Source organism: Erigeron canadensis, chromosome 7 (assembly GCF_010389155.1).
Source record: "Erigeron canadensis isolate Cc75 chromosome 7, C_canadensis_v1, whole genome shotgun sequence".
NCBI lineage: Eukaryota > Viridiplantae > Streptophyta > Magnoliopsida > Asterales > Asteraceae > Erigeron > Erigeron canadensis.
This window is the reverse complement of record NC_057767.1, coordinates 9,243,264-9,256,524: the sequence shown is the minus strand read 5'-3', so window position 1 is coordinate 9,256,524 and position 13,261 is coordinate 9,243,264. Positions and strand designations below refer to the sequence as shown.

Here is a 13,261-nt window from a genome sequence, read left to right as displayed (position 1 = left end):
TTGTTTATGGGTTTTGATTTTTCTTATTATATATGTCTTTTATGTACTTGTCAAATCATAATACTTAAATCTTAAAAAATTGGAATCAATCTTAATTCTTTCTGAATTGCATGTAATGGTTGAATTTATATCAATGAGCCCTATACCCTAAGACATATATTTTAAACTTCTAAGTCATGTTAACTAGTTATTTAGTTATTAAGTATTTATATGTATGTGTTTCATTTTCTTTGTCTGGGTTTCACGGTACAATAATCCTTCTCAAATGTGTAAACATTCATACTTATCATTGTATAATTTAAATTTTGAAAATTTTTTTATAACCGGTAGCCTTGAAGATATATAGAATATGATTTCACATATATATTCTGAAAATTAAAAAAGAGGGTATTTTGTTAATTAATTATTTTAAGAAAAAGTTGAAAATTAGGTAAGAAAATTGATCTAACAATATCTCTAAAGTTAAATACAGTAACATTACAAACAAAAACTATAAATAATTATATATGTAAATCTCTATAAAGAGTAATTGAAAGAAACGTATACCATATCAGATATCAGAAACAAGAAATATAATAGGGTCACTTTCTGATGGGGGTATGTATGCACTTTGACTCCATCACTCGATTGTCTTCTTATGTCTCACCCTTATGGAGTATTTTATATTTCCAAGTTTCATGTTTTATTTCCCATATCATACATATCGATTTGTTAGCATGATGTTATACTTGCTTTTCCATTTTTCCGCTAACAACATCCATTATGATTGCTTTTGCTTCTGTCTCACTAATAAAACCAAAACCATAAAGAATGAAAACAAATTATTACATTCATCCACTAATATACAGTAAACATCTAAAGTTTATATTAATGCTTTATAGTTTAATCGTAGATGGGTTTGTTCAATATTTTAAGATCTTTTGATAAAGATACTATACAACCATGCAAAAAGATTACTCCTTTCAACTGGATATCGTTTACTTTCTAACTGGATATCGTTTAATTATTGTATGCATAACTTTCAAAAGAGTTATTGTGTTCATAAACCTTTAATTTCGATATGTTGCCTTATATATATATATATGGACAAAGATTTAAACTATTTGAGAACTTTTTTTTCAAACACTGTGAACTTCAATGTTATGTATTACATACTTGATATGTTTATATGTAGATGATCCATGTGAATAAATTCGTTCACATATGAACATATCAAGTTTACGTGAACTTGCATGTCTTTTTTACAAAAATTCTTATGTGAACTTTTATTATGTTTTACATATCATTTATATGTGATCTTCTAATACATAGTTCAAAAGTTCTCACGGATCTTGAAAAAGTAATGTCACTGCATAAAACTTCCCCTATTTATGTGTGTGACAACTTAGAACGTGGACAACATTGATACAATACAAATAATGTAAAAAATATAATGACATGATAACTTATATTTCTATCACATTAATAAAAATCTTTATATCCTGAGAATGAGGTAAATTTGGATACAACTAACACCACCACCACCACCTCCACCTCCATATCTTTTTCAACCCTTGAAGGTTCGTCTTCAAAATGAAAAACAAAAAGAATCAGAAAAGAGAAATAGCCGACTTAATTGTGATATGAGTAAATTTTTGTCATTAGTGTACACCCTTCATTTATGAAAAACTTGAATTTTAAAATTTTTTTTGCCAAATGGCGTTAAAAGTTAGGGGAATCGTTAAATGAAACAATTACAATTCCTACCGGAGTTGTCTTTTGTTAAAATGGTGTTATTAAATCCGTAATCATAGAAAGACATAAAAGAAATCGCGATGGCACCAACATAAATGTCATCTCAAGTCTTACATAAGTTTGTCTTGTAAAATCCAAGACATAAAAACATCATAATAAATGTCATAAATAATGTCTAAGTAATGAGGTCTCTAATGGGTAGCTAAACCTCCAAAGACGTCTATCCCGCCTTACAAGCATCCTTACTTCAAACTTGTTTATCCTTAAGGCACAACATTTCAAGAAATAAGTGTTAGCTAAGTAAGAATACATGTAATCGATAAAGCATTTGCCGATTTTCCTTTCATAAAACAAGATCATTTCATTACATTACATATACATACGCATACAAATCATCATGTTAGAAATCATTGTCCTAATTGTGCCTATCATCATTCACTTTCACTTTTCACTTTATACTTTTGGTGACATTAGTCACTTATCACATGATAAGGTGAGGGTTGTGTGTAGGCAGTCCTAAGACCTGGCAGGGAACCTCAGACCCGACATGATGGGTATTGCTTGCGGGTGTTCCATCGGCGTCTTTAAGGAAAAGCAAAGCTAATCCCGGAGTCAACCGTTTATGCTCAAACACAGTAGTGGTGAGTTACTCCACCCGGATACACTCAAATACGTACTCTTCATTGCAAGGATCCACTCAAGCGACCACATGGCACACTAGCCTAGCTAACACTTTATATTTAGTTTAGGTGTTCACATTACCTAAACTACATTTATCACTTGTCCGGGTCCTTAAACATATACGTGTCGTCTAGCGAACTAGATGTACAAGACATGAATTCATCACATATCACATCACATATGCACATGTATACGTTTCATAGCATTCCATAACATTTCATAATCACATGATAGCATTACAAGCTGTTTGATACAAAAACCGCACGGATCTTAACTCGGGAACAAGGAGGGGGTTTTGACCGATTTATTGGCGATTCCCTACCGGTGTAAAGCTTTGAGAAGCTTAACGCCACTATATCGGAGGTGTTGGTGTTGGCGGTGGAGGATTCTCCGTGGAAGAGAAGTCGTCCACCTTAAGTGTTTTGGAGAATGAGGCTTTATATCTCGGGGTGGAGAGAACTTGCCTTCATTCACGAGGGAGACCTCTATTATAAGAGAAACTTATCTTGGGGGATAAGTTAAGGTTCTAGGGTTTATAGGGGGATACCCTATTTATTAAGAAGAGATTTGGGTAAATCCCTTTTCTTTAAGAGGAAGAAATAAGAGATTTCCTCCATATTTGGTGAAGCTCCGTTCTGATGGGAGAGCTCCGTAATTCTGACTGAGGTGATCCGGTGATCTATTCTGATGGAGGTGAGCTCCATAATTCTGACAGAAAGCATCCTTAAGTAGCCTCTGTAATAGCATATTCACATACGGAGGTAGGGCTCCATATAAGGTATATCATCAAGCCCCCCAGTCTAATAGGAGAGACTGGCAAGAGGCTATCGTATCAGACTCCAAGAAAAATCAACTGGCTGCAGATCCGAGTAAGCTCTCCATGGTAGATGTCTTTCGTGTGGTATTAACCGTTCCGTCTTTGTACTTTGGCCATTAAAACATTTGGTTTTTTGGCTTTTTCCTCTGTTATAATTAAGGGAATTACCTCAATGTTATGGTTGGACTGCTGGAAACTTCTGTCGGTCTGATGATCTGCAGATGAGAATGCCATGTCCATCGGGGTTGATGTTTGTCATTGTCGGCTTGCGTCTTTAAACTCATGATGCTCTCAGGTTCCCTTTACCGTACTTCTCCCGGAACTTCCTAGGTCACTTCAAAATCTATGTATCCCTTGTTTACTGTATAGCTGTTTCCAAACTTATTTCCCTGATATTGGGTTTAAGCCTGTTAACTCGTTATTACGTAATACATAGCCCATATAGCCTCCCGCATAATACCGAGTACCCATAATCAATACAAGATATCATTGGGGAAGTTATCGTATGAAAACTATGTTTTGTTGTACCCTCAGTATGACAAATTATGTATCTTACATCGTAGAAGCGCACAACAAATGATAACGTAAGTTACCGAGCTTTGCAAGTATTGTCGACTACATATAATCATTAAACGACCATTGAATGAGCTAAACAGATACCCACTTACTTATGGTCATGAACTAAGTCTAAATACCTATAAACATGACCCATGAAAATGCTTGATGCATCGGAGATATGATTAATACTTTAGAGCTCGCAGAACTCGACAAAACTCAACCTTCACACACTAATTCAACCTTTCAGGTGCTTTGACATTAGAATTATCTTTTAAAAGCACTATCATTAGAAAGTAGACTCTCTCACGATTCTGTGTATAACTTATTTGTCAAAAATTAATGGTCATTTCAAAATTTAGATGTCGGATGTGTCGCATCTGTAACACCCGTGAGTCGACCATGAAAAATTCTGAGTCAAATTTAAAATTTTAAATACGAGAATACGACCTCGTAAAGTTAGTCGGCATCGTAATTGTAAAACGAACTCGTATTTGTGATATGACCTCATAATTTTGTAGCAGTCTCGTATTTTTGATTTGGCCTCGTATTCGTGTCTGGCATTGCAATTTCGAGTCTGGCATCATATTTTAGAGATTACATGGAAACCTTACATTTTTGCCCTACATATAAATACTTCTTATTCTCCTCAAAACCCTCATTCCATCAACTTAGCTTCCAAGAAAAACACACAAACCCTTACTACCTCCCTTTTGCTACTCCAAATTGCTACCTCACTTTACAAACCCACTTTTACTACCTCACCATTACTACCCCATTTTACATCAAGTTTTATGAAAATCCAACCTTAGTTTGTTTAGATTTAGCTTTAACAATAGTGTTTTTGTGTCCTAAACATCTTTACAAACGCATATTTTACATATTCAAGGTATAAAATCAAAACCCACTTAATGCTCTTCTTTTTGGTATTTTCAGTTTTTCTTTTAATACACACACTACACCCGCCAAGTATCAAACTTTTAACGTCCAAAACGTTTAGAATCTTATATTACAACTTTTGTCAAAGTTTCATGTGATTTCGTTAACAAAATCTTGAGATATAATAATTTTTGTATACTTCTTATAAACTTTGTTCAAATGGGTTTTCAAGGTTAAGTCCGTTTTTTGAGTTTCCGACTTTAGGATTGTTTTTCCATCATATTAGGGAGTCTAAAAGTACAATCTAATGTTAAAAACACCTTTCAGATCGAAATAAACAATTAGGGTTTTCTAGAATGAATTTTGGGGAAGAACAGCCCAGTTTACGACCCCGCCGATTTGCGACCTCGTATTTCAAATGTGACCTCGTATTTCCATTTGCGACCTCGTATATCAAATGTGACCTCGTATTTCATTTGTGACCTCGTATTTCAAATGTGACCTCGTATTTCAAATGTGACCTCGTATTTCCATTTCCAACCTCGTATTTCAAATGTGACATCGTATTTCATTTGTGACCTCGTATTTCAAATGTGACCTCGTATTTCATTTGTGACCTCGTATTTCAAAATAGACCCCAGATTTACTAGCCTCTCAAATTTAGCCTCTTAAATCTAGCCTCTTAATTTCAGTTTTGTCTTTTAGTAAAATAAGACCCCAAATTCAATTTAAGACCCCAAGATCAATTTAAGACCTCGAATTTCAATCGAGACCTCGGACTTCGATTACTACCCCGATTTAGTCAACTTTGGTCAACTTTGGTCGGTTTAGTCAACTTTGGTCAACTTAGTCAAACTCGTGATTTGGTCAACTTTGGTCAAACTTGTAAAATCTGGTCAAAGTCAAACTAGTACGCTTTTGGTCAACACTTGGCGACAATTTTGAGCACGTTTACCTATATTGAATGAATACTTAATTGTGATAACTTGTAACAGATTGATTGCATACCGGTTACTTGCTTTCTGATATCTTTTGTGGCTTGATCTTGTTGCTAGCAGTCAGGTGAGTTTCGTAGTCCCTCTTTTTATATGTTTTGGGTGGAAGGATACTCATGCCTTTATGTCTATCATCATTTATGGCTATTTGACTGTACTGTATGATGTGCACTGTGATATTTGATACTTGACACTTGATACTTGATACTTATATTGGACTTTGAGATGCTTGATACTTGATACTTATGGTGGAGTTGGAGGCACCAGATACTAGATACCTGATACTTGATACTTATTGTGGAGTTGGAGGCACCAGATACTTGATACTTGATACTTGCACCGTAGGCCTGGTATACCGTAAGTGCTGGTGGCATAGAGATATTTGATTCTTGCTATCATAAGTAAGTTGATAGCCATATTGCTGTGTGGATCTTGATGATATTTCGACCTGGCAACATACGTGATACTTGTTTACAAAACCTACGAACTCACCAACCATTGTGTTGACGCTTTTGAGTATCCTTTCAGGTGAACATGTGAACCGCATTAGAGGTGGCTAAGGAGCATAGCATGGTGACCTGTAGCAGACCAGACTAGGGTTTTGTAGCTGCATATCTTATGTTATGTTATGTTTGCTATATGTTTAGACTATGGCATTATGCCTAAGTGTTAATCCCCTGCGTGAGAGTTTTATCTATGTTTTACTTTGGATCTTGACTCTATGTTGGATTTATGTTTCAATTCTATGAAATGTGTGTTTTTTAAGTATTCATGTAGCTACATTACGTAATATCCATGACGCGTGTACTATGTGTCGCATCCCGAGTTTTCCGCCTTAGTCGGGGTGTGACAGATTGGTATCAGAGCCGTGGTTATAGAGAATTAAGTGGTTTTGCCAAGAATATAACCTAAGAACCTCACCGTAGCATGCATAATAGGAATTATGTGTGCATGTTGATCAAGTAAACCTTATGTGATTTCTTTATGTGACGTATGATTTGATGATTCATATATATTGAGTTTTACGATCTTGTGCATTTAGTACCATGCTACTTAGCCACTTAGGAATCAAGGAATGTTTTGCTATATGTGGGAGTTCGTAGGTGTGCTTGTGCCCGTCGAAATTGTGACTTGAACTTGAGAAGGAGACGTTGGAGATTGTTGGTTATTATTATTCTTATGTCCCCAGCGAAATGAAGCGTTGTTAGCGACAAAGTATGGCGATATATCATCACAGAAAAGCCTGATTAACTTTTCGCGTGTGGTATATGTGCCTATGGAGTTGTTAGCAACATTGATCGCACCCCGATGGTTAGAGTGTGGTAGCAACCCTGGGTTGCTTAATGGGTGTTGGTTGGGTGGAGGGTTAGTCGCTGGTACACCCTGTATACATACCTTGCCAATACCTAGAGAGCATACCAGTACCGTGATCCGACCTTGCATTAGATGTACTAGGGGTGTAGAGGGTTAGTTGCTGGTACACCCTATATACATACACCACTAGTGCAACGGATGTAGGTGTTAGATTCGGACCGCTCTTTAGCTGTTGAAATTTGATCGATGCATCTAATTTACCGGACATGTGGAGGGTTAGCCGCTGGTACACCCTGTATACATACATGAATGGTGGGTTGGATGTAGAGGTCAGATTTGACTTGCCCATTTGTTGTGATTAATGAATGTTTAATTGTGATATTACCTTGTACCGCATGACTGGCATTGATGATATTGTTTAACATGAAATTGTGATACTTAAATTCTTGAGCTTGCGTGAAGTTATGAATGCATAAATGTCTAGAATTGTAAAAAGCTAACACGAGTGTGTTTGAGAGTGCGTAAATGATGTCATGAACGACTATTTCCTTGATCTAACGCCGATAACGTCTTTTCCTAATATAGGAAAAATGGTGCGAACTAGAGCAAATGCTAACGCCGAAACTCAAGAAGGCCAAGGTGGCCGAGGTGGTGGCCGTGGTGGTCGTGGTGGTCGTGGCGGCCGTGGTGGCCGAGGTGCTCGTGGAGAACATGTGGAGGTTAAAGAGCCGAATGGAACCCTAGTTGAGCAGCTTACGGCACTATTGCCGAATCTTGCGGCTCAAGTGGCAGTCGTACTAGGAGTTAACATTGGAAATGGAGGACAACGAGCCAGAATTGAAGCTGAAGTGGAAAGACAAGAAGCGGTGGTTCAAGAAGCAGAGCAAGTCAGAGATGAGGTCGTTGTTGTTGCTGAGCGCGAAGCGATTGTTAGGGAGAATGGCAATACGAGATATCGCCAAGGATGTACCTACAAAGATTTCCTCAACTGCAAGGCTATTGATTTTGATGGGAAGGGTGGAGCAACTGCTTATCTCCAGTGGATGGAGAAGATGGAGGTTGTAATTGCTATGAGTCACTGCACTTATGATCAGAGAGTTACTTATGTTGCTGGATGTTTTGAGTCTGATGCTTTGTCATGGTGGAACAATGACATCCGCGTCAGAGGAGGAAGAGATGCAGCCTTGGCTATGCCTTGGAAGGAGTTCAAGGATCTGATGCAAGCAGAGTTTTGCTCTGTCCACGAGTTGCAGAAATTGCAGACTGAGTTCCTTCAGCTTACGATGGTTGGAGCAGACCATGCTGGCTACACTAGTAGATTCTATGAGCTATCTAGATTGATTCCCCACCTGGTGGATCCTGAGCCAAAATGGATTGAGAAGTATATTGCTAGGTTAGAACCACAAGTTCGTGTGCAAGTGGTAACTGCTGGACCTACCACTATTCGAGATGTTGTGAGCAAGGCAGGAAGTCTGACTGAAGAACTAGTAAGAAGTGGTATTCTAAGTAGGGGAGGAAGCAAGAGAAGGGAGTTGGTGGAGACGAGTAAGAGGAGGGAATTCAGAGGAGACAAAAGAGCAAGAGTGGGAAGAGTGTATACAGCGCCTGAGATGGGCTAGAAGGGTTATGTTGGCCAGCACCCTCTATGTGGCAAGTGTAATCTTCACCATCTGGCAACTTCACCATGTAAAACTTGTTTCAACTGTCAAAAGTTTGGCCATCTTGCAAGAGATTGTAGAGCACCACGAGTTCAGGCAGCACCACTGAATGTTGTACCATTGAATGTCATCCCACCTAATGCCAAAAACCTTCAAGGTAACCGAGGGCTTGTTATGAGTGTGGGAGCACTGATCACTACCGTAACCTATGTCCTCGACTTAACCGTCAGCCAGCCCCAGCGGCAGCGAACCCTAACCAACTTCAGATTGTCGGTCCACCTCCACCAAGAACAAACCAAGGACAACAAGACAGAGGTCGGGTCTTTGCCTTAAATGTTGTGGAAGCTGCTAATGATCCTAACGTTGTTACTGGTACATTTCTTCTAAACGATCATGATGCTACTATGTTATTCAATTCTGGAGCAGACTATAGTTTCGTGTCTACTAACTTTTTGTGTAACTTAAATGTGCCAACATGTTACTTGCATACCTATTATGAGATAGAGGTAGCTAGTGGTCAATTGGCTAGACTAGATCGTGTAGTGCCTAAATGTATTCTTACTCTTGAGGGCTATTCGTTTTACATTGACTTGATTCCTTTTGGAATGGGTAGCTTTGAAGTTATCGTTGGGATGGATTGGTTGTCCCGTGTTGATGCATCTATTGTTTGTCGCGCAAAAATTTTTAGAATACCTATGAGTGATGGGCATGTACTAGAGATTCATGGTGAGTGAACCGAAACCATCGACCGACATCTTATGAGTGCTACCGAAAAAGTAGTCAAGCTAGCTGATATTCCTATCGTGCGTGATTTCTCTGATGTTTTTCCCGATGATGTGGTGGGATTACCCCTACCTAGACAAGTCGAGTTTCGCATTGATCTTGTACCTAACGCTATGGCAGTAGCTAAGTCACCGTACCGTTTAGCTCCTTCCAAAATGCAAGAACTAGCGACACAATTGAAAGAATTACAAGATAAAGGATTCATCCGACCGAGTTCTTTGCCTTGGGGCGCACCTATATTATTTGTTAAAAAGAAGGACGGGTCCTTTCGCATGTGCATTGATTATCGCGAGTTGAACAAGCTAACGATCAAGAATCAATATCCATTACCACGCATTGACGAGCTATTCGATCAGTTGCAAGGCGCTAAGTACTTCTCGAAGATTGATCTTCGTTCGGGTTACCATCAGCTGAGAGTACGTGAAGAGGACATTCCAAAGACAGCTTTTAGAACAAGATATGGGCACTTCGAGTTTTTAGTGATGCCCTTTGGATTGACGAATGCGCCTGCTGTTTTCATGGACCTCATGAACCGTGTATGTAAGCCTTATTTAGATCAGTTTATTATTGTATTCATCGATGACATCCTCATCTACTCAAAGACCAAGAAAGAGCATGAAGTACATTTGAGGCAAGCGTTAGAGCTTCTGAGAACTGAAAAGTTGTACGGAAAGTTTTCAAAATGTGAATTTTGGTTGGAAGGGGTGAAGTTTTTGGGTCATGTAGTTAATAAGGATGGAATAAAGGTTGATCCCAGCAAGATAGAAGCAGGGGAGCATTGGAGAAGGCCGGAGACACCAACAGAGATCAGACAGTTCCTTGGATTAGCTGGCTACTACCGACGATTCATCGAAAACTTTTCAAAGATCGCACAACCCCTAACGTTGTTGACACACAAGGATAGAAGTTTTGATTGGGGGGAGAAACAAGAAGAAGTTTTCAGACTATTGAAGGAGAAGTTATGTAATGCGCCAATCTTAAGTCTTCCTAACGGATCTGATGACTTTATTGTTTATTGTGACGCATCGGGACAAGGATTAGGGTGTGTATTGATGCAGAGAGGAAAGGTTATTGTATATGCTTCTCGACAGCTGAAGATCCATGAGAAGAATTACACGACTCACGACTTGGAGCTAGGAGCTATTGTTTTTGCGCTAAAGTGTTGGAGACATTACCTATATGGGAGAAGAGTGTGATATACACAGATCATAAGAGCCTTCAACACATTTTTAATCAGAAAGATCTTAACATGCGTCAGAGACGATGGTTAGAGTTGTTTAGCGATTATGACTGCAAGATTTGTTATCATCCAGGGAAGGCAAATGTGGTAGCTGATGCCTTGAGTAGGAAGGAAAGAGTCAGACCAAGACGAATTAGAGCTATGAGCATTACCGTACACAACAGTCTGAAGGATAAAGTGATTGGGGCACAAATAGAAGCAAGCAAGAAAGAAAATATTGATAGAGAAGGGTTGGGAGGAATGGCAGAACAATTCGATCAAAGAGAAGATGGAGGCCGGTATTTTTGCGACCGATTGTGGATACCTGTGTATGATGGATTAAGATAGCTAATAATGGATGAAGCCCATCAAACGAGATATTCTATTCACCCAGGGATAGATAAGATGTATCAAGACTTGCGAGATCTATTTTGGTGGCCAGGAATGAAAAACGATGTTGCGGTTTATGTGAGCAAGTGTTTAACGTGTCTGAAGGTTAAAGCAGAACACAAGAAACCAGGAGGATTGCTAAGACAACCAGAGATTCCCGAATGGAAGTGGGAAAGTATTACCATGGACTTCATCACCAAGTTACCTAGAACTAGTAGTGGTAAGGATGCAATATGGGTTGTAGTAGATTGACTAACCAAGTCAACTCATTTTATACCCATTCGAGAAGATTATAAGATGGAAGAGTATGCACGATTGTACCTGAAAGAGATTGTAGCCAAGCACGGCGTTCCAGTATCGATCATATGTGACAAAGATAGCCGATTTACGTCAGGGTTTTGGAAGTCAATGCAAAAAGCTATGGGAACGCGCATAGATATGAGCACGGCCTATCATCCTCAGACAGACGGACATAGTGAAAGGACGATACAGACTTTAGAGGACATGTTGAGAGCATGTGTTATCGACTTTGGGGGAAGTTGGGATACTCATCTCCCACTAGTAGAGTTCTCGTATAACAATAGTTATCATTCGAGTATTGGGTGTCCGCCTTTTGAGGCTTTGTATGGAAGAAAGTATCGATCTCTACTTGCATGGCACGAAGTGGGAGACATGCAACTGATAGGGCCAAAAATCATTGTGGAAACCACAGAAAGGATTGCACAAATCAAGCAGAACCTCATGAAGGCTAGAGATAGACAAAAGAAGTATGCTGACAACCGAAGGAAACCCCTAGAGTTTTAGGTTGGTGATCAAGTGATGCTTAAAGTGTCGCCTTGGAAAGGTGTAGTAAGATTCATTAAGAGGGGGAAACTAGCTCCAAGATATATTGGACCGTTTGAGAACACCGAGAGAATTGGTGTTGTTGCTTACCGTTTGAAACTTCCCCTTGAACTTAGTAATGTTCACGATGTATTCCATGTATCGAACCTTAAGAAGTGTTTAGCTGATGAGACGAAAAACGTTCCTTTAAACGAAATACGTGTAGATAGTAACTTAACTTCAAGGAAGAACCTGTTGAGATTATGGAACGGGAGGTCAAAAAGCTCAAAAGACCATGAAAAATTCTTAGTCAAATTTAAAATTTTAAATACGAGAATATGACCTCGTAAAGTTAGTCGACATCGTAATTGTAAAACGAACTCGTATTTGTGATACAACCTCGTAATTTTGTAGCAGTCTCGTATTTTTGATTTGGCCTTGTATTCGTGTCTGGCATTGCAATTTTGAGTCTGGCATCGTATTTTAGAGATTACATGGAAACCTTACATTTTTGCCCTACATATAAATACTTCTTATTTTCCTCAAAACCCTCATTCCATCAACTTATCCTCTAAGAAAAACACACAAATCCTTACTACCTCCCTTTTGCTACCCCAAATTGCTACCTCACTTTACAAACCCACTTTTACTACCTCACCATTACTACCCCATTTTACATCAAGTTTTATGAAAATCCAACCTTATTTTGTTTAGATTTAGCTTTAACAACAGTGTTTTGTGTCCTAAACATCTTTACAAACGCATATTTTACATATTCAAGGTATAAAATCAAAACCCACTTAATGCTCTTCTTTTGGTATTTTTGGTTTTTCTTTTAATACACACACTACACCCGCCAAGTATCAAACTTTTTACGTCCAAAACGTTTAGAATCATATATTACAACTTTTGTCAAAGTTTCATGTGATTTCGTTAAAAAAATCTTATACTTCTTATAAACTTTGTTCAAATGGGTTTTCGAGGTTAAGTCCGTTTTTTGAGTTTCCGACTTTAGGATTGTTTTTCCATCATATTAGGAAGTCTAAAAGTACAATCTAATGTTAAAAACACCTTTCAGGTCGAAATAAACTATTAGGGTTTTCTAGAATGAATTTTGGGGAAGAACAGCCCAGTTTACGACCCCGCCGATTTGCGACCTCGTATTTCAAATGTGACCTCGTATTTCCATTTGCGACCTCGTATATCAAATGTGACCTCGTATTTCATTTGTGACCTCGTATTTCAAATGTGACCTCGTATTTCCATTTGCGACCTCGTATTTCAAATGTGACCTCGTATTTCATCCGTGACCTCGTATTTCAAATGTGACCTCGTATTTCCATTTCCAACCTCGTATTTCAAATGTGACATCGTATTTCATTTGTGACCTCGTATTTCAAATGTGACCTCGTAT

General features: G+C 38.4%; 2 protein-coding genes across 2 annotated transcripts; both read left to right on the top strand.

Annotated features, from left to right (window-relative positions):
• Positions 1-7,565: 7,565 nt before the first annotated feature.
• LOC122608924 lies at positions 7,566-8,594 on the top strand. The gene has a single exon (XM_043781994.1). It carries the CDS (start codon positions 7,566-7,568, stop codon positions 8,592-8,594), a length of 1,029 nt encoding a protein of 342 aa, XP_043637929.1.
• Positions 8,595-10,665: 2,071 nt separating this feature from the next.
• On the top strand, positions 10,666-11,277 carry LOC122608922. The gene is made up of 2 exons (XM_043781993.1): positions 10,666-10,930; positions 11,078-11,277. Exons 1-2 carry the CDS (start codon positions 10,666-10,668, stop codon positions 11,275-11,277), a joined length of 465 nt encoding a protein of 154 aa, XP_043637928.1.
• Positions 11,278-13,261: the final 1,984 nt, after the last annotated feature.

What these genes read in the sequence shown, in the direction of transcription:
- LOC122608924 (XM_043781994.1), top strand. Translation starts at nt 7,566, where the DNA reads ATGGTGCGAACTAGAGCAAATGCTAACGCCGAAACTCAAGAAGGCCAA.
- LOC122608922 (XM_043781993.1), top strand. Translation starts at nt 10,666, where the DNA reads ATGCGTCAGAGACGATGGTTAGAGTTGTTTAGCGATTATGACTGCAAG. An exon ending in CGATCAAAGAGAAGATGGAG is followed by an intron (nt 10,931 to 11,077) that starts GCCGGTATTTTT and finishes TTTGGTGGCCAG; the next exon opens with GAATGAAAAACGATGTTGCG.